We start from the raw sequence: 18,296 nt of genomic DNA on the forward strand, positions 1-18,296 counted from the left end.
TTCACCAAGAAGGAGAGTGATGGAGTGCTGCATCAGATGACCTGGCCTCCAGAATCACCTGACCTCAACCCAATTGAGATAGTTTGGGATGAGTTTGACAGCAGAGTGAAGGAAAAGCAGTCAACAAGAGCTCAGCATATGTGGGAACTCCTTAAAGACTGTTGGAAAAACATTCCAGGTGAAGCTGGTTGAGAGAACGCCAGGAGTGTGCAAAGCTGTCATCAAGGCAAAGGTTGGCTACTTTGAAGAATCTAAAAAACAAATCTAAAATATATTTAGATTTGTTTAACACTTTTGTGGTTACTACATGATTCCATATGTGTTATTTCATAGTTTTGATCTTTTCACTATTATTGTACAATGTAGAAACTAGTAAAAATAAAGAAGAAAACAATTGAATGAGTAGCCGTGTCCAAACTTTTGACTGGTACGGTCGTTGGACATATTTGTTGGACATAAAAGAATGTAAAAACACCAGCAAATCAGCTCCAAGTGATTTTAATTTTGGAAATCTGTTCCAAAGTATTCCCATGCATAACAAAGAGTTGTACAGTATGTGATCGTATACAATATTATATCCGTTTAGGCTTCTTGCGGCCAATTTATAGTTGACAAATTATTAGTAATTATGGTCCGGCCCCCTGACCATCCGCTCAAGAGAAACTCGGCCCGCGGCTGAATCTAGTTGATAGTCCCTGCTCGAGGGGGATACAATACACATTTATTTTGTAAGACAGGTGCTGCTGATAATACTGCTGATAATACTGCCATCGTCGTCAAGGCAGAGGACATGTATGTATAACCCATGTATCTGATGCTGTCTGGCCAAAAAGAGTATGGCAATGTCAGAGTATGGCATGGGTTTACATATAGTAAGACTGGGGTGCTGTTTCGCTTGCTCGGATTCTTTGTCCGGTGAGGTAGTTTCAGCCGCTTGCAAATTGACAGAAAGTCGGCGGGCGCACAGTTTGGATGATGGAATTATTTGGGATGAACGTGCGAAGGTAACCTACTCTTTTGATGTGATTTGTTTGACAATCAGATGAAAACATAATGACTCGTTGTGTTTATGGTACATTTAAAAAGGTAATATATTTTTTCAAAAAAAAATTAGGTGGGGGGAGCTCAGATTGGCCTCAAATCCAAATCACATGGGCCTCCCTGCCCATTCATCATAGTATCAATGGGGGTCATAAATGTCTAACCTAGGCTCTGTGTATGTCCATTCTGCTCAACCAGAAATGCACAATACCATATGAAATCCACAATGAGACCAATTCTGTGTCCATGTTCATTAATTATTCCGTATCATCACTGGCACAGACTTCAATACATCCTTGACTATCCGGTGCCCCCGCACATTGACTCTGTACCCAGTACCCCCTGTACTGTATATAGCCTCGCAATTGTTATTATACTGCTGCTCTTAATTATTTGTTACTTTTATTTCTTATTTAGGTATTTTTCTTAACTGCATTGTTGGTTACGGTCTTGAAAAGTAACCATTTCACTACACCTGTTGTATTCGGCGCATGTGACAAATAACATTTGATTTGATCCACCATTTACCTTACCATGACCTCCCCTTAACCTTAGTTGTGAACATAATGAACATATTGGATTATCTGTGAAATGTTCTCTGACACTGATGATTGGCAGAAACCAGAGCCACGAGAAGGACATACGCTCCTTTCCTCTAGACTTGAGAAGGTTCTGAAGCTGACTTAGGATATTAAGCCCTCAATGTGCCTGTACTGCATGTTCACTAACAGAGGGTGCTGTGGCTGTCACAGATGATGTGTACATCTATTCCCTGGATAACGACAAATCCTATTTTACAGTCTGGCCATGCCGTATTGAAATATCTGCCCGAGACACAATCCATTTCCTCTGAAAAGGCATCACAAGGGAGAGTGGTGTGTGTGTGTGTGTGTGGTGGATGGGATTTCCAAGAACAGTCTTTCAGCCACAGAATAGGCTAGACCCATTTTCTACATGAGCAGATTCATTATACTGCTATTCCTTGTTGCATTACACATCTAATTAACTTTAAATAGGCCCTCTACTCAAGTATGCTAAATTGAATCCTGAGCTGACATGGTTAAGTAAATCTCCAGTGGTTCAAGAGAACATTGCATAAATTGGAAAGAGAATGCATGTGAACGGCTGTGTCAGGATTGTTTAAATTATGGCAGAGTTTGTGTAAGTAATTGTAATAGGAAACAATGTATTGTGGATGTAATTAGTGAGGCAAGAATGCTGTTTGTGCGAGTGTGCTTGTGCAAAAATGACAGAGTTTTCTGTTTGAACTTAAACACATATATATATATATATAAAAGCATAAATGTTCATGCAAAGGCATAACTTCTTACACGATCATTGATGCAGAGGCCTCTTCTATAATGCTCTTCTTTAAACACATTGGGGCCGATTCCAACCCGAGTTAAGTGCAGGTAAATGGAATGCTTTTTTCTCTTTTTGTGCACTTGTTAATTCTGACCTTGAACTTAAGCGTGAGAACAGCATGCGTGCTATTCACCCGCTATTCGTTTTGGGTGGAGATTGAATAAATAAACGAAGGTGTGGCGGATTCCATAATAATTCCACCACCTTGGCGCACGAGGAAACCATGAATGAGGTCTAGTGAACCTACCAGTTTCAAGAGAAAAAAAGCATCCACCTAATTTTTTCCAATAGAAATAACATAATTCTCCATACCCTGTAATTTACAACTTGATAAGCGCTATCGATAAGAGCTAGGTAAATTAGTCATCTGTTTGGAGAAGGGAATTGTGAATATAAATTACACTTGTTTTTAGATCTATTTGACCGTATAATCGCTGGAGACGTGAAACCAGTCACATGGCAACAAACTGTAGCATATCAACAACAACAAACATCTTTGTCCAGTTTGAGGTGAGTAATCGCTGTTCTGACATCCAGAAGCTCTTTTCGGTCATAAGAGACGGTAGCAGGAACATTATGTACAAAACAAGTTACAAACAATGTTAAAAAAAAACTAACTAAAGAAGCACAGTTGGTTAGGAGCCTGTAAAACGGCCGCCATCTCCTCCAGCGCCATTATATGATATTATCTACTATCAGTATCAACCGTCAGTAGGCCTGTGACGTAGAAGTCCGTCACTGGCCGCGGGCAGCATTTGGTTCTTTAACGCACACACATATTCATCACTCCTCCCTGCGCCATTATAAGATAAGTTAACAATGTGGGTCGACACACAAATTAACTTCTGTCTTGGTGCATGCATTTCACACTTGTCAATGTTCATATTTGAGAGATACAATAATTATTATACTTATCAATGTTGTGGATGAGCGCCTTGTTTGTTTGTTCTGTTCCTCTCTCTCCATCTCTGTAGCTTCCGGGTAAGCTGGAAAAGGACCCGAGCTAAGGGAATTGGGTTGGCTTTATAGTGCCTGTCCCAAATGGCTCATTAATGCATATGGGCATATTGAAAGATATTGTCAGTAGTGATGTAATGTTGTAAATGTTATGTTGTGATATTGTTTAAAACCGTGTTGCAATGTATATCCTTTAGTATGTTTAGTTCATGGAAAATGTAGGTTTGTATTGTTAATTGATTAATTAATTAGGGTTATTTGTTCTGAGGGGAGGGGCTAGCCCTACAAAAGGAGCCTCTCTTTCAGTCATAGGAGGTTATTTTGGATTGAGCTGTGGATGGGGCAGCATTGTTTTTAAGCTGTCCCATAAGGTAGACGTTGATGGCAGTACTGTTGTTTTTTGTTCTGGAATTCACTTGTAAATAAACACCTTAGCACAGAAGAACTTTTGCGGTTCCGCCATCTTTTTATTTTGATAGAGGTTAGGTTATCCAGTTTAGCCTTCTGGCCTACTCTACGTGACATATGGTGGCAGTGGTGGGATGGCGTACCGCAAATCAGTGAATTCCAACAAGAGAGGTAAAGGAATGCGTACAGGATTGCGTTCTCAGCAACAGCATCAACTGTCAGAAAAGGTACCTGAAGTTGAACCGGGGTGGAATACCATGGAATCGTCTGGTGAAGAAGAGGTCAAGTATGAGAAACTAGGAGCCCGACCGCGGGGCCAAAGACAACCAGAACTGGGTGAGCTGCTGACTGAAGGAGCAGTTGGGGGACCAGAACCACACCCAACCATGGTAACCCTTTTTCAGCAACTTTTCACCTGCCTTGAGAGGAGGGACGAAGACCTCAAGCAGGAGTTACGTGGCCTACGCCAATCTATCCTCACAGCTCCCCACCAGGCGGAACTCGTCAGTGAGAGCCCAAGATTGGGTCTTCCAACACCAGGACGACAAAGGCTCGATGCAGCAGGGACTTCAACTCCACAGCAGGCACCCCAAGCAGTAATGAGGCCAGCACCAGGAGACCAGTCCAGCAGTGTTAACGTCCATCTTCCAGCATTCCTGAGGAAGGAGCCAAAGATGCCCTCATACCAGCAGGGGAGGACATTGAAAACTACCTGCTGAGGTTTGAGCGCATGGCTAAGACGTGGCAGTGGCCTGAGGTAGAGTGGGCCTGCAGGCTTGTCCCATTGCTCACGGGCAAGGCCTTAGAGGCTTACACAGCAATGGATGAGGGGCTGTCCAATGTCTACAAGGGCTTGAAGGAAGCGCTGCTGGTGAAGTTTGACATCTCACCGGAAACCTACCGTCAACGCTTCAGAGCTGCATCAACGCCATCGGGTGAGTCGCCGACAGAGACGTACCACCGCCTCAAGGGTCTCTACCGACGATGGGTTCGACCGGGGGAGAAGACACAGGACGAAATCGGGGAGGTCATCATCCTCGAGCAACTTCTACAAGTTCTACCACACGACATTTGAACCTGGGTCCGAGAGCACGAGCCCAAGGACGGGCTTATGGCGGCCAAGCTTGCACTGCAGTATCTTAATGCACGTAAAGGGGGCCCACCACAACCTGCAGCACCCGCTCCAAGGAGTCTCAGACACAAGGGGCATCAGAAACGCCAGAGATGGTGGAGGTAACTCTGGGGGTTATGTGTCTGGGAGGGAGGTAAGGGATCATGCAGTTCGCTCTGATGGGAGGGGTCTGACCTGTTTTTACTGCCGGCAGCAGGGGCACAAAGCTTCAATGTGTCCGCTACGTAAATCCAAGCTCTCAGGTTACTGTTATGTACCCAGAGAGGGGGATGGTGTTCAGAATAGACAGACTCGGGAAGGGTCATGCATGGTACCTGTAAAAGTGAATGGTAAAAGTCTTACTGCGATGATTGACACCGGCAGTTCCCTGTCATTGATCAGAAAAGGTAATGTACCTGTTAATGACATTGATTATGGTCATCAGACACTGATCCAATGTGTCCATGGTGACCAGTCACAGCAGCCCACAGCTGAGCTCTCAGTTGAGATTCAGGGTCAGAAATACCTCCTCAAAGTTGGGGTAATGGAGAAGCTACCTTTTGAGATGATTTTGGGGAGGGATGTGCCTGTACTCTCTGATCTGTTGGGAAGTGTGGGGGGTCAGCTATATGAGCAGTCAGTTTGCCAGTCTGATGTTCAGATGGCATGTTCAGTTGTCACTCGTGCCCAGGCCAAAGCTGGTTTACAACCTCTGCCTGACTTGTGTGATAGTCTGTGCGAAGGGGGAACCAAAGGGCCCAGAAAGTCACGCCGCCAGCGGCGTCTTGAGAAGTATGTGGGAACCCCTGTACCTGTTGCTGATGTGTCTGGGTTAGAGGTGCCATGGGATGTTCCACAAAATTTTGCTACACTGCAGAAGTCTGACGCAACCTTGAAATGTTTGTTTGACAAGGCCTTAGCTGGGGACAGTCAATCTTCATGTGGGGGGATTTACACAGTAGACAACCACATACTCTACCTTGGGTCAGAGGCAGATAGCAGGAAGTTGGTGGTGCCATCTACCTGTAGACCACTTGTTCTCAACCTTGCACATACAGTTCCATGGGCAGGCCATCTAGGGCAACATAAGACCTATCTTAGGCTAGGCTCCCGTTTCTTTTGGCCCTCCATGTATACTGATGTACAAAAATACTGCAAATCATGTGCCAGAAAACCAGTGCTGTCCGTAGGTCTGAACGGGCTCCTCTATGTTCACTGCCTGTTATCTCTACCCCATTCAAGAGAATTGCAATGGACATTGTTGGACCCTTGGAGAAGAGTAGTGCAGGTTACAAGTATATATTGGTGATCTGTGACTATGCCACCCGGTTCCCAGAAGCCTTCCCACTCTGTTCCATAACCACTCCAAAAATAATCAGTGCTCTTGTTCAGCTCTTCTCTCGTGTAGGAATCCCAGATGAAATCCTGACGGACCAAGGGACAAACTTCACCTCGCGACTGATGGTTCAACTCCACCGACAGCTGGGCATTAAAGGTTTGAGGACTACTCCCTACCATCCCCAAACGGATGGGCTCGTAGAGAGATTCAATCAAACGCTCAAGAACATGCTGAGGAAGTTTGTGGCTGACACTGGTAAAGACTGGGATAAGTGGTTACCCTTTCTGCTTTTTGCTTACAGGGAGAGGTGCCTCAGGCATCGACAGGTTTCTCGCCATTCAAACTCTTCTATGGATGGCCAGTGCAAGGACCACTGGACCTGCTGAAGAAGTGCTGGGAAGGTTCCCCAGTAGCTACCTCAGGACAGGGGATTGTCCAGTATGTCCTCCAGATGCGAGACAGGTTGGAACGGTACCGAGAGGAAGCTAGAGCAAACCTTCAGCAAGCCCAGAAGGCCCAGAAGAGAGGCTATGACCAGCACGCTCGCCACAGAGTTTGAGCCAGGACAGAAAGTCCTGCTCCTCCTTCCCTCGTCTACCAGCAAGCTCCTTGCGCAATGGCAAGGACCGTACCTAATCGGGAGGAAGATGGGCCCAGTGACCTACGAGGTGCTGCACCCGGACAAGGGTAAGAAGAAGCAAACCTACCATGTGAACCTTCTCAAGGCCTGGGAGGAGAAAGAGGAACTCTCCAAAGGAAAGTCCTTTCTGGTCCGCAGAGTAGAAGAGGATGAGTCGGATGGGGTCACAGAGGCATGGAAAGAACGAGCAGAAGTCATACTGGCTCACCTGGAAGAAGACAAGCAAGATGAGTTGAAGCAGCTGTTTGGCAAGTATCCGGCCCTCTTCAGTCAGAGACCAGGAAGAACCAAAGTCCTAGAACACGTCATTCGTTTGAAACCTGGCCAGAACCCTGTCCGCCAGCATCCTTACCGTGTGCCTGAGAGGCTGGTGGTAGCCCTCAAGGAAGAGGTCCACACCATGATAGAGATGGATGTTGTCGAGCCATCTTCAAGTGAATGGAGCAGCCCTATTGTCATTGTCCCAAAGAAGGATGTCTCTTTGCGCGTCTGCATGGACTTCCTTCCGTAAGGTGAATGCCATCTCCCAGTTTGATGCCTATCCCATGCCCCGCATTGACGACTTACTGGAGAGAATAGGTAGAGCTCATTACATCACCACATTGGATCTCTACAAAGGGTACTGGCAGGGTGGTACTGGAGATTCATTCCACAGTTTTCGACCATCGCTGTCCCTCTGACCAACCTCACTTCGAAGGGGGCCAGCAACCCTGTGAAGTGGACTGAGGAGTGTGAGGAAGCCTTCATGACACTGAAAAAACGACTGTGCTCATTCCCTGTTCTCCAGACCCCTGATTTTCAGAAGAGATTTCTCGTGCAGGTGGACGCTTCGGCTGTAGGAATTGGAGCTGTACTGGCCCAAGGGGAGCCAAGAGAAGAGCTTCCTGTGCTGTACCTGAGTCGGAAGCTGTTGCCCAGGGAGACCAGGTATTCTACAATCGAAAAGGAGTGCCTGGCTATAAAGTGGGCCCTAGATAGCCTCCGTTACTACCTTCTTGGGAGGGAATTTGACCTGCACACGGACCACAGAGCACTGACCTGGATCCAGACCATGAAGGACCGGAATTCTTGTGTGACCAGGTGGTATCTGGAGCTCCAGCCCTTCAGGTTCTGTGTCCGTCACAAGGCAGGAAAAGAGAACGTTACTGCGGACTACCTATCAAGGCTCCCGAACATGGTCGCTTCAGGAGAGGAGGAAGGTAATATGACGTAGAAGTCCGTCACTGGCCGCGGGCAGCATTTGGTTCTTTAACGCACACACATATTCATCACTCCTCCCTGCGCCATTATAAGATAAGTTAACAATGTGGGTCGACACACAAATTAACTTCTGTCTTGGTGCATGCATTTCACACTTGTCAATGTTCATATTTGAGAGATACAATAATTATTATACTTATCAATGTTGTGGATGAGCGCCTTGTTTGTTTGTTCTGTTCCTCTCTCTCCATCTCTGTAGCTTCCGGGTAAGCTGGAAAAGGACCCGAGCTAAGGGAATTGGGTTGGCTTTATAGTGCCTGTCCCAAATGGCTCATTAATGCATATGGGCATATTGAAAGATATTGTCAGTAGTAATGTAATGTTGTAAATGTTATGTTGTGATATTGTTTAAAACCGTGTTGCAATGTATATCCTTTAGTATGTTTAGTTCATGGAAAATGTAGGTTTGTATTGTTAATTGATGAATTAATTAGGGTTAATTGTTCTGAGGGGAGGGGCTAGCCCTACAAAAGGAGCCTCTCTTTCAGTCATAGGAGGTTATTTTGGATTGAGCTGTGGATGGGGCAGCATTGTTTTTAAGCTGTCCCATAAGGTAGATGTTGATGGCAGTACTGTTTTTTTGTTCCGGAATTCACTTGTAAATAAACACCTTTGCACAGAAGAACTTTTGCGGTTCCGCCATCTTTTTATTTTGATAGAGGTTAGGTTATCCAGTTTAGCCTTCTGGCCTACTCTACGTGACAAGGCCTAATAACCAAACATTTTCAACTGCCAATTTTCTGAATGAATCAAACCAATGTTTTCTTAATTGTGTGTGTAAAGGCTCTCCGGACCTGTTTTTTTTAATGATATTTAATTACTTTCCTAAACCTAAATAATATACAAGAGTATCTTTTTTATCTACCAATCGGTGCTAAAACAGAGACGAATATGCGTATATTTAGATGGATTTCTTTCATTGATCCCTAATTTTCTGAACCCGTTCTCTCGATATATTCTAGTGAGTCTGTCAACACAATTCTAGCTAAAAGCTACACCATATTTAAAGGGAGGGCTTTGGATAAATGCACTGAAACCACTATTCAATGAAAACTCCCATGAGAATCTGTTGGCCAGCAAGTGCGAGGGTCTTCAGCAGTTGAATTCAAATTATTCAGAGCACAAGGTAGCCACACCTGCAGAGCGTGTTACTTGTCTGAATACCAAATACTGAGAAGGGCGTAGGAAAGGCGTACATTTCCTATATCTGAATTGCCCCCCTAGTGACAGACTGTTGCCTATTGGAAACAGATCACTCATCATCACTGTCTATTAGCATTTGATCTGAGAGCTCCTCTCCCTCCTTTTTACAGAGAGGAGACAACGAGAGAGGGGACATGGGGGAGGAGCCCACCGTACAGACCACCCTATTGGTGGAATGACATGAGATTCGATGAGGAGATTATTAATTGTTGCAATACTTTCTGATTGACCTTGAAAAGCCTTGTTGGATGTCATTGTTGGGTGATAAACATTTTGAGGTCAGGGCTTAATTGTATGGCCTTGAAAATGTCATTATACCTACCTACCTAACTAACAGCATTTGTCAACATCTAATAGACCACAGGGAGGAAGAGGGTTTTGGTACACTTCATCATTGTGGAATTTAGCATTCACAGCCTGTTCAAAAGGGATGGATTCTCTTCCCATGACTCTAGGCTGTCTCCAACACAAGGATGTACTCAGTTGCCCTTTTTAAAAGGGGATTAATCATAATATAAAGTAAAGGTTCAGTCCTCAATGGATTGTACCAGTGACTCACACTATGGGCCGGAATCAGTCTGTGTCGCGGAAGATCCGCATTAAAATGTAAAGGTAATTTCCGATGCAACGTTTACTGTGCCACATTTACCGTGAATGCAGTCTCCGCAAACGCTGGAACATTGCCTTTAAATTCCAATGGAGCGATACTGATTGAATCCAGCCGTAAAACAAGTTACGGTACTGCCAGCGATGCAGCTAGCAGATTGTGCATTCTCTTTTTAAATGATGGTTATTTGATTGGGTGTTTTTCCATGACAGGAAATATAATCATTGAAGCTTTTAGCTCGAGCTCGTTTGAATAATCAGAACGGTAAGGTAGCTTCAAAACCCACAGGGATCTTTGTCCCAACTCGGCTTTATTTTCTGCTTGATTTTAATCTCACTCTTTCACAAATATGAGGAATGAATCAATAAAATGCCTGAATGAATAACACAGGGTTTAATCAGCCCTATGCTCTCACTAGGACTAACATCCACTCACACACAACAGCCATATTAATAATAATTAAACCAACAGCCACACAATACATCAGTGTCCCTTTCCTCCAGTCAAATGACATAGGGGCCTCATGGGTGGAATGTTTATATTTTTCATAATTTAATAATAAATAATTAAAAAACGCCCAAAATCCAGTGTTTCTATGTCAAATGGTTTTGTAATATTTCAGTCTTCTGTGATGTACATAAAGTGTCATATTGGGATGCAAACTCAAAATGAAATACCCTTCAACTCCATATCTGACATGGTACAGCAGTCTTCTTTTTTTAAGCCCATAATCATGTGTGTGAGGTGTATACTTCTGTTTCAAAGTAGATTTGTTTAAGACTACCAAGAACCCTGATTTAGCCCACTGCAGTGAAAGGTTAACAGGTTGAGCAACTCATGATAGAGTCACTACACTCTTTGCAGGTTAATTCAACTTAAACCTTAACTCAACCCTAAATTTATCCCTTAAACTAATCTAGCCATCTAGGATGAACAATGCATCTGGACTTTCCTTGAGCAAGAAACCTCACGGTAGAATAATAATAATATATGCCATTTAGCAGACGCTTTTATCCAAAGCGACTTACAGTCATGTGTGCATACATTCTACGTATGGGTGGTCCCGGGGATCGAACCCACTACCCTGGCGTTACAAGCGCCATGCTCTACCAACTGAGCTACAGAAGCACAGGGAAATGGAATCCCTCTCCTAACCTAACCCTAACCCTAGCTTCATGTCTACATCCTGGTTCAACCCTAACCCTAGCTTCATGTCCACATCCTGGTTTAACCCTAACCCGAGCTTCATGTCCACATCCTGGTTCAACCCTAACCCTAGCTTCATGTCCACATCCTGGTTCAACCCTAACCCTAGCTTCATGTCCACATCCTGGTTTAACCCTAACCCTAGCTTCATGTCCACATCTTGGCTCAACCCTAACCCTAGCTTCATGTCCACATGCTGGTTCAACCCTAATCCTAGCTTCATGTCCACATCCTGGTTCAACCCTAACCCTAGCTTCATGTCCACATCCTGGTTTAACCCTAACCCTAGCTTCATGTCCACATCCTGGTTCAACCCTAACCCTAGCTACCCTACCCAAAATCACTACAGTCAATGGAATACTATTCAGTACTCACTATATATCACATAGCACACATAAACATAGAAACACATCTGAACATGGGGTTAGTGATCTTGTGGCTCTAAACCTTTAGCTGTCTGCTTGAGACTGTAATAAATTGTACTGATGCAAAATAAAAGCGCTAGGAAAGGAAGCAACCTGATGCAGAGCTACGGGTCGAAGCGTCGTCTCCATAACACATGTATGGGATCACAATGACTTCCTTTTTGCTCAGACCTGATGCAATTCTTTCTTCTTAAAAATAAAGAGGAAGAAAAAGAAAAACACAAAGACCAAATAATTGACTCTTTATCCTCTGGCCATTGAGACATGGCTGTGCTGCTGAGGCCGGCCCAGTATAGTTTATAGATTCACACTGATATGACTCTCCTCTCTCAGCATGGATTTATAGAAGACAAATCCTTGTGTAACTCGTGAATAAAACATAATAAAACATTGGATTCCCCAACGTGTGTGTGTGTGTGTGTGTGTGTGTGTGGCCTACTCTACTCATGGTGCCTGAAGAGCACAGTGTTTGTTCTAAGCCGTCCTCTTTGACACACATTAGGTATGACGTGCGAGTCTGAAGAATGACAGATTGGTTTGTCAGATGCTTCGAAAAGACCGATGCCCTGCTTGCAAGCTGCAGGGGTAGTACTTCCACACAGTAACATAATACATGTCATGGCCTGTCACACACACACACAGAGACAGAGACAGAGACAGAGAGAGTCCCCGTGGTTATGAGAGTAATTGGATCCTTCTTACTTACCTTTACACAGAATGAATGTCCTTGAATGAATCATCTCCCATCATTCTGACAGTGCCTGTGTTTGACTTGAACAAGACACCCCCCCACACACACACACACTATTGTCAATATGTTGAACATGATAATACAATTTTGTCAATCATTATGCATTACTGCACATAGTAGATTTAAGATACAAGGTAAAAACAAATCGGGGATAGTAATTCATTTACAATAGATTTTTATTTAGATTTGTGTCCAATGTGGACATCCTTCTCTATGACATGAGTGAGGACAACACAGTCGCATCTAAGAACCACTCAATGACTTGAAACTCAAATGAATAACTACTTAATTACTTAGTACAGTACAACTAAAGAAAACTTGGAAAACAAGGCATCGTTCACAGTGATTGTGGTAATACAATGGACAACCGAATTACTTCAGATGAAAATGCCTTACTGAAATGTTTACACCTTGGAAGTATTATATCTAATGTTTACGGTGTTTATTATTTGTTATTCTTCTCTTACATTTTTGTTGTTGTTGGTATTTTCTTAAAACTGCATGGTTGGTTAAGGGCTTGTAAGTAAGCATTTCGCAGTAAGGTCCTGTCGTATTTGGCGCATGTGACAAATACAATTTGATTTTCATTTGGTGTCTCTTATGTCTGCCTTTTATCCAGCATTAGACTCATAACACGTGTTGTATCATAACAAAAGCAGGTGGAAGCTTGGAAGAGAGTCCTCTTCTCTTCAAACCTTCCACATTAGTATTCTAAAGAGCATGTAAGTATTGGCACTGTTGTTATTGAATAACTGTTGTCTTGGGGCATGTACAGAACTGAACCGTACACTGCTTAGGTATGCATACACACAAACAGTACTTGAACACAAAACACCTAAGACAAAACGTCAACGATATCCTGTATGAGAATTTCGACACGCACACCTACAATGGATTGTAGACACCTCGAAGAAGTTAGATAATGAAGATGTGCAGTCCCTATTAGCCATCGCAATTAAAAGGATGTCATAGCAAGTGTTTGTAATTCCAGCAGCCATCGAACACGAGCACAAATTACAGGCAGCGCCCAAGTTAGAACTCTCCACACTAGAGACATCTTATCATGAGAATCACTTACAGTAATTTAAAGATTCATAATCTAAGACTGAAAATGGCGTGTCTGAAAATACGATCCACCAACCATTAACATGTTATTACTGTTTCAGAACACAGAAGATGAGCATCATTTTGTCATCACAGTATGCCACAGACACATCAAAAATCACGACAACATTTCACAGTGAAGTGGAGATAGCAGGGCAGAACATCCCCTCTGGGCACAGTAAGTCAAACAAGGCAAAGGCATCTACTGTACTATGAGGAAGCTCGTTGTCAGTTTTTTTCCTGGATGACGACAACAACAAGGATTGGACACACGCATTAAATGAGGCAAGTGCAAATTAAGCGGGAATAAGGCTAACCAAGTTTGAGTCTCATGGTGGTCATTGTTAGCCCTTCACCAAAGCATATTTGATATGATATTTTTGATCACAGCTATGAGGCGGTACATCTACAGATATTTGGTCCAGTCCTTGATGGGAGTCAGGGGTGGACTAGGACCAGAAATGGCCTCTGGCATTATACTAACACAACATAATTTTTTCCCCTTTTGGCCCCCATTATTAGCCAGATAATGAGCATTTTGTTTAAAAAAAAAGATTTACACAGGCCCACTCGGATAAAAATGGACCAGCCCATCTGGCATTTACCCGAAATGCCAGATGGCCAGTCCGCCCCTGATGGGAGTCCAAGTACGAGAAAAAGAATGGACAGAGGGTCCAATTTTAGACAGAAAAAAAGATGGGTCTGTTTCGATGAGATATTAGTAGCTCCGATGTTGTTCTTTGTGTTCTTCAATGTTTTGTTATCTGCGATTCCAGAAGAGGGAGCTACAGTACCAAAGCTTAATACATTTGGCAGCAGAACGTGTATTGCAATATAAAAAACATCAATTCCATCACTCAATGTGCAGTTCAGCATGTGTTTAATAGAGCTTGCCGCATGGTAGAATGGGTGTCTTCAGAACTGTCGTTGCGGAGGAGGAGCTATGTTAGAAGATATGAAATGCTGAAGAGTCGATTCCAATTGCTGGTGTGTTACGCAGTACTGTGAGGACAGAGGTCAAGAGAGGACAGTTACTGTAGAGGCAACAACCAAGGTTTGTGCTGTAGCTAGATGTTGCTAAGTAATCAGGAAGCCTAAGTCCACAGGCTGTCGCTGTATGTAGTGCTGGCTGGGGCTGACTTGGGCTGTATCCCGACACTACTAAAATATGCACTTGTGCTCTCCTCCCCATGAATTTAAAAGCATTGGATTGGTGTCAGCCTAGGCTAGAGGGAGTTGCTACCATATTTCCTATACCAGTGCTTTTAAATCCATGAAGGGAAGGGAACAAGTGCACACTTGGGGCCGAAGGGAAGGCTTGAGAATTGGGACGCAGCTTGGTTGTTGTTGACGCAGCTTGGTTGTTGTTGACGCTGGAGGGAGGTGTCATGCCACTGATCTTGGCATACTTCTAAGATCATGGTTCCTGGTTCCTCCTCTAGGACTCCCGAAGACCAACCAGTGCACAGCTCTGTTTCCACAGCTCAGCCCTCACGTTGTGATCGTAAGTAATGTCAGCCGATTCAGTTCTCTCCCCGTTATAGAAGTAGCAGCCTCCGACCCCCTCCAGCTGCGAGGCAGTGGCAGCCAGGATAGAAGTAGACGCTCCCTCGGCTGGGGTCTGGAGATGACACAGAAATAACATTTTAAAAAAGAATGGACAGGCAGGGACAGGCTTGTTCTTCAGAAACATAGTGGTCCTCTGTTCCATTTTCAAAATTGTAAACTGAAGCCCAGTTCTATCAATCATTCGAACCGGCAACAACGCTTTCATAAACAGGATGGTGCCCCCTGTTCCATTTTCAAAAATGTAAAATACATTTCACAGCTGAATTGCTAAGCAGCTTCAGTTAGTTACACCTTGTCCCCAATTGCTGGAGAGGCGGCTGGGCGGACGAGATTAGAATTAGGCTATTTAGATATATGACAAACAGTTGTTACAGCAATCTAAGGCGTCTGTGAGCTCTCAGGTGAACTAACACGTCTGTCTGGCAGCAGCAGCCTGTGGTGAGTGATGTGCAGCAGGCCGGGCAGCAGCAGGCAGGTTAAGTGGAGGAGGTTAGAGAGGAGGAAGCGGAGCCAGACTGATCTATTGCAGGCCATGCCTACTGCTCTGGAAAGCCTGGAGCTTATATAAAGCGCATATGGCGGCTCCTAAATGGGCCCACTGCACTGGAGGAGAAACAAACGCCAACACAGAGCATTTAAACACTGCACTCGCTGCCCGTGGGAATCTGAATTCACGTCCCTCGTTTAAACACACAAACACAATCAACAACACATAGAGTGTGAGTGTCTTTGGAGATTGGGGACTTTGAAGAGTCAAGAAGAATTTGCTCCCCACAATATATTTGGTTCGAGAGGTGAGATTTTAGTAATCCAAATTGTTGTATGGCCAAAAACAGAGTCAATGTGATTAACACTGAGGATGTCCCTTGAATGGAAAATGTGAATGAAGACACTGGCAGACAGGCCGGCTTGATTTCCAAACAGCAGATGTGAAATAGCCCCTAATGAAATCCGTCGACAGTCCAGAAATGTGTATATAAAACGGATATTCGCCTTCGACAGCACACATACGTCTCACTTATAATATAAATATAGTACAGGAAAAGGGACGAACATTGAACGAAACAATATTTCATGCAGGTCCATATTTCTTAGGGTGATCATCACTTGTAATATGGACAAAGGATTGAGCAACCATCTGTGGCCAGTGGGCATCACATAGCTGCCCTCCATACTGCAGTGAGTTGACCAAACGAGTGCTGCAATACTAAATGCTGCAATACTTGGCAATCCAAACCTCAGTGGATATGAGACATCTTTCCAAACACACACAACCCGAACAATCAGACAGATAATGAAATATGATTCGGCGCTAGACCCCAGGTCCAAGATAAAAGCCTCCAAAAAGGAAATTATGACGGAGATAAATATCAATGTCTGACAATATCAACTCACCATCTTTGGAATATGAGTATTGAGGAAATGAAATACAGATGTTTTGCACGCTATCTTTATATTGTCACCCTTGAAATACTGTATTTTTTTTAAAACTCTTAAAGCCCAACTAGCTTAATTTCCCAGCACATTTCTCTGTGTTAAAAAGGACAGTCATCTAAATCTATTCAGCAAAAAAGCTAATTGTCTACATCCCTACTAGAATGCCATAATACAGAATGAATCTGTGAACATGCAATGTGACGTTTTAGAAGCAGATTCAAGGGTGATTTAAATAACTAGGAAATCAACAAAATTACCATTACTGCCACATGCATTTTGCTTGCAGCTAATTTGTTGTTTGCCGCTAAATTTTATAAGCAGGTTGACGTTTATTGGGACGAGTCTTGTCTTAAAGGCAGAACTGAGCGATTTCCGTAATATGGGCAAGTTGCAAAGCCAAAATTGGATTTATTGTAAAAATTCAAGAAACCAAAAAGTACATTTTTCTTCTTAATTTAAGGTTAGGGTTAGGCATTAGGTTTTAAATGATTTGATGATTTTGTGCCAGCTAGTGACCACTCTGTAGAGCTGCCTTCAGAACAAGATTCATGACGAAAAATGCTAAACTGCTAATGATAATGAGGCTTATGGCATCAAACACATGGCATTATGGCATCAAACACATGGCATTAAAAGCACCTGTAAACCATGTTTGATGCATTTGATCCCATTCCACCTATTACGCTACAGTCATTACCACGAGCCCGTCCTCCGCAATTACGGTGCCACCAACCTCCTGTGCCTCTCACTCACCTGTGGTTCGGGAATAAATTGACCACCCCATTTAACACACCATTTGATGCGACTATAATTCACATGCTTTTACTATCTCAGAACCCCAAGAATGCAATTAGAATCCTTTTTAAAACACCGGGATTCCACGGCAATATGATCAACAGAAAAAGTCATTATGAAGCCCGAGCAGTAAAAGCCTGGACCATTCCACATGTGTTGCACCTTATTAGTATTCACATCAATCACCACTGTTAAACTTTGGTCAAGCGTAGAAGCTTCACCTATTACCATATCTATCTTCGGTGCATTTTCCCCTCAAGTATGCCAAATTCCAAAGTAATTGTAAAGGTCGTTTACCGTACCCTTAACAGTCTTACAGAACTGTCAAGCATCGTTTATGTTATCCTATAGGGAAGTACAAGACAGTTTGGTGAAATACTATGACACTGTTGTTAGTTTTGAGATGGAATGTGGCCCATATCTACAGTGTATTTGATGCATTTTCCCCCCTCAGGTTCCTAACCCTTGGGTGGCCTTTAAATATTTGAATGGTCATCTAGATTAAGACTCTACTTTACCCTAAACAGCATTTTGGCAACAGGTTTCTTGGCTGCCTGGGCTGGAATACAGAGGTTGTTGTACAGGTCAGTGTCCACCATGCCTGGGTCTACTGTGTTGGATGTTACTGGGAACCCTCCTGCTGTTATCTTCTCCTGCAGATGGTACGTGAAGAGAACCAGAGCCAGTTTACTCTGAGAATAGGCACCATGCGCACTGTAGCAGGACCTGGAGGGAGGGAGAGAGAGGGATGGGGAGAGAAATGGAGAAAGAGGGAGAGGACGAGAGACCGTTTATCTCGGGTTAAGCCATGCTTTATAATACGATAATTTGGCAGTTTAGTTTGTCCAAAAAACCTAAGCGAATTAACATACATAACGTACTTATTCAGCATGTTGTCTACAACCTTGTTGTTCTCAATCCAATGCCCCCTACTAAGCTATCTGCATGACTAAACCCAATGTCTATTATACAGTGTCTGTACTGTACTGAATAGATGGACTTATTGTTAACACCATAAACACTGTTCAAAAGCAAAGCAACCTCTCTGTACAAACGCACTGTGAAGGTCATAAGAGCA

The 18,296-nt window shown here is 43.6% G+C and overlaps 1 protein-coding gene across 2 annotated transcripts in view; it reads right to left on the reverse strand.

Moving 5' to 3' along the window:
• Positions 1–12,477: 12,477 nt before the first annotated feature.
• The window catches only part of LOC118370191 (dehydrogenase/reductase SDR family member on chromosome X-like), a 34,251-nt gene continuing 28,432 nt past the window's right edge, over positions 12,478–18,296 (reverse strand). For both annotated transcript variants that reach the window (XM_035755060.2, XM_035755059.2), the window contains exons 6-7: positions 17,737–17,944; positions 12,478–15,038 (exon numbers count right to left, since the gene is read on the reverse strand). In XM_035755060.2, the coding sequence (XP_035610953.1) occupies positions 14,856–15,038; positions 17,737–17,944 (391 nt within the window). In that variant the 3' untranslated portion in view covers positions 12,478–14,855. The remainder of the gene's footprint in view (positions 15,039–17,736; positions 17,945–18,296) is intronic.

Source organism: Oncorhynchus keta, chromosome 37 (assembly GCF_023373465.1).
Source record: "Oncorhynchus keta strain PuntledgeMale-10-30-2019 chromosome 37, Oket_V2, whole genome shotgun sequence".
NCBI lineage: Eukaryota > Metazoa > Chordata > Actinopteri > Salmoniformes > Salmonidae > Oncorhynchus > Oncorhynchus keta.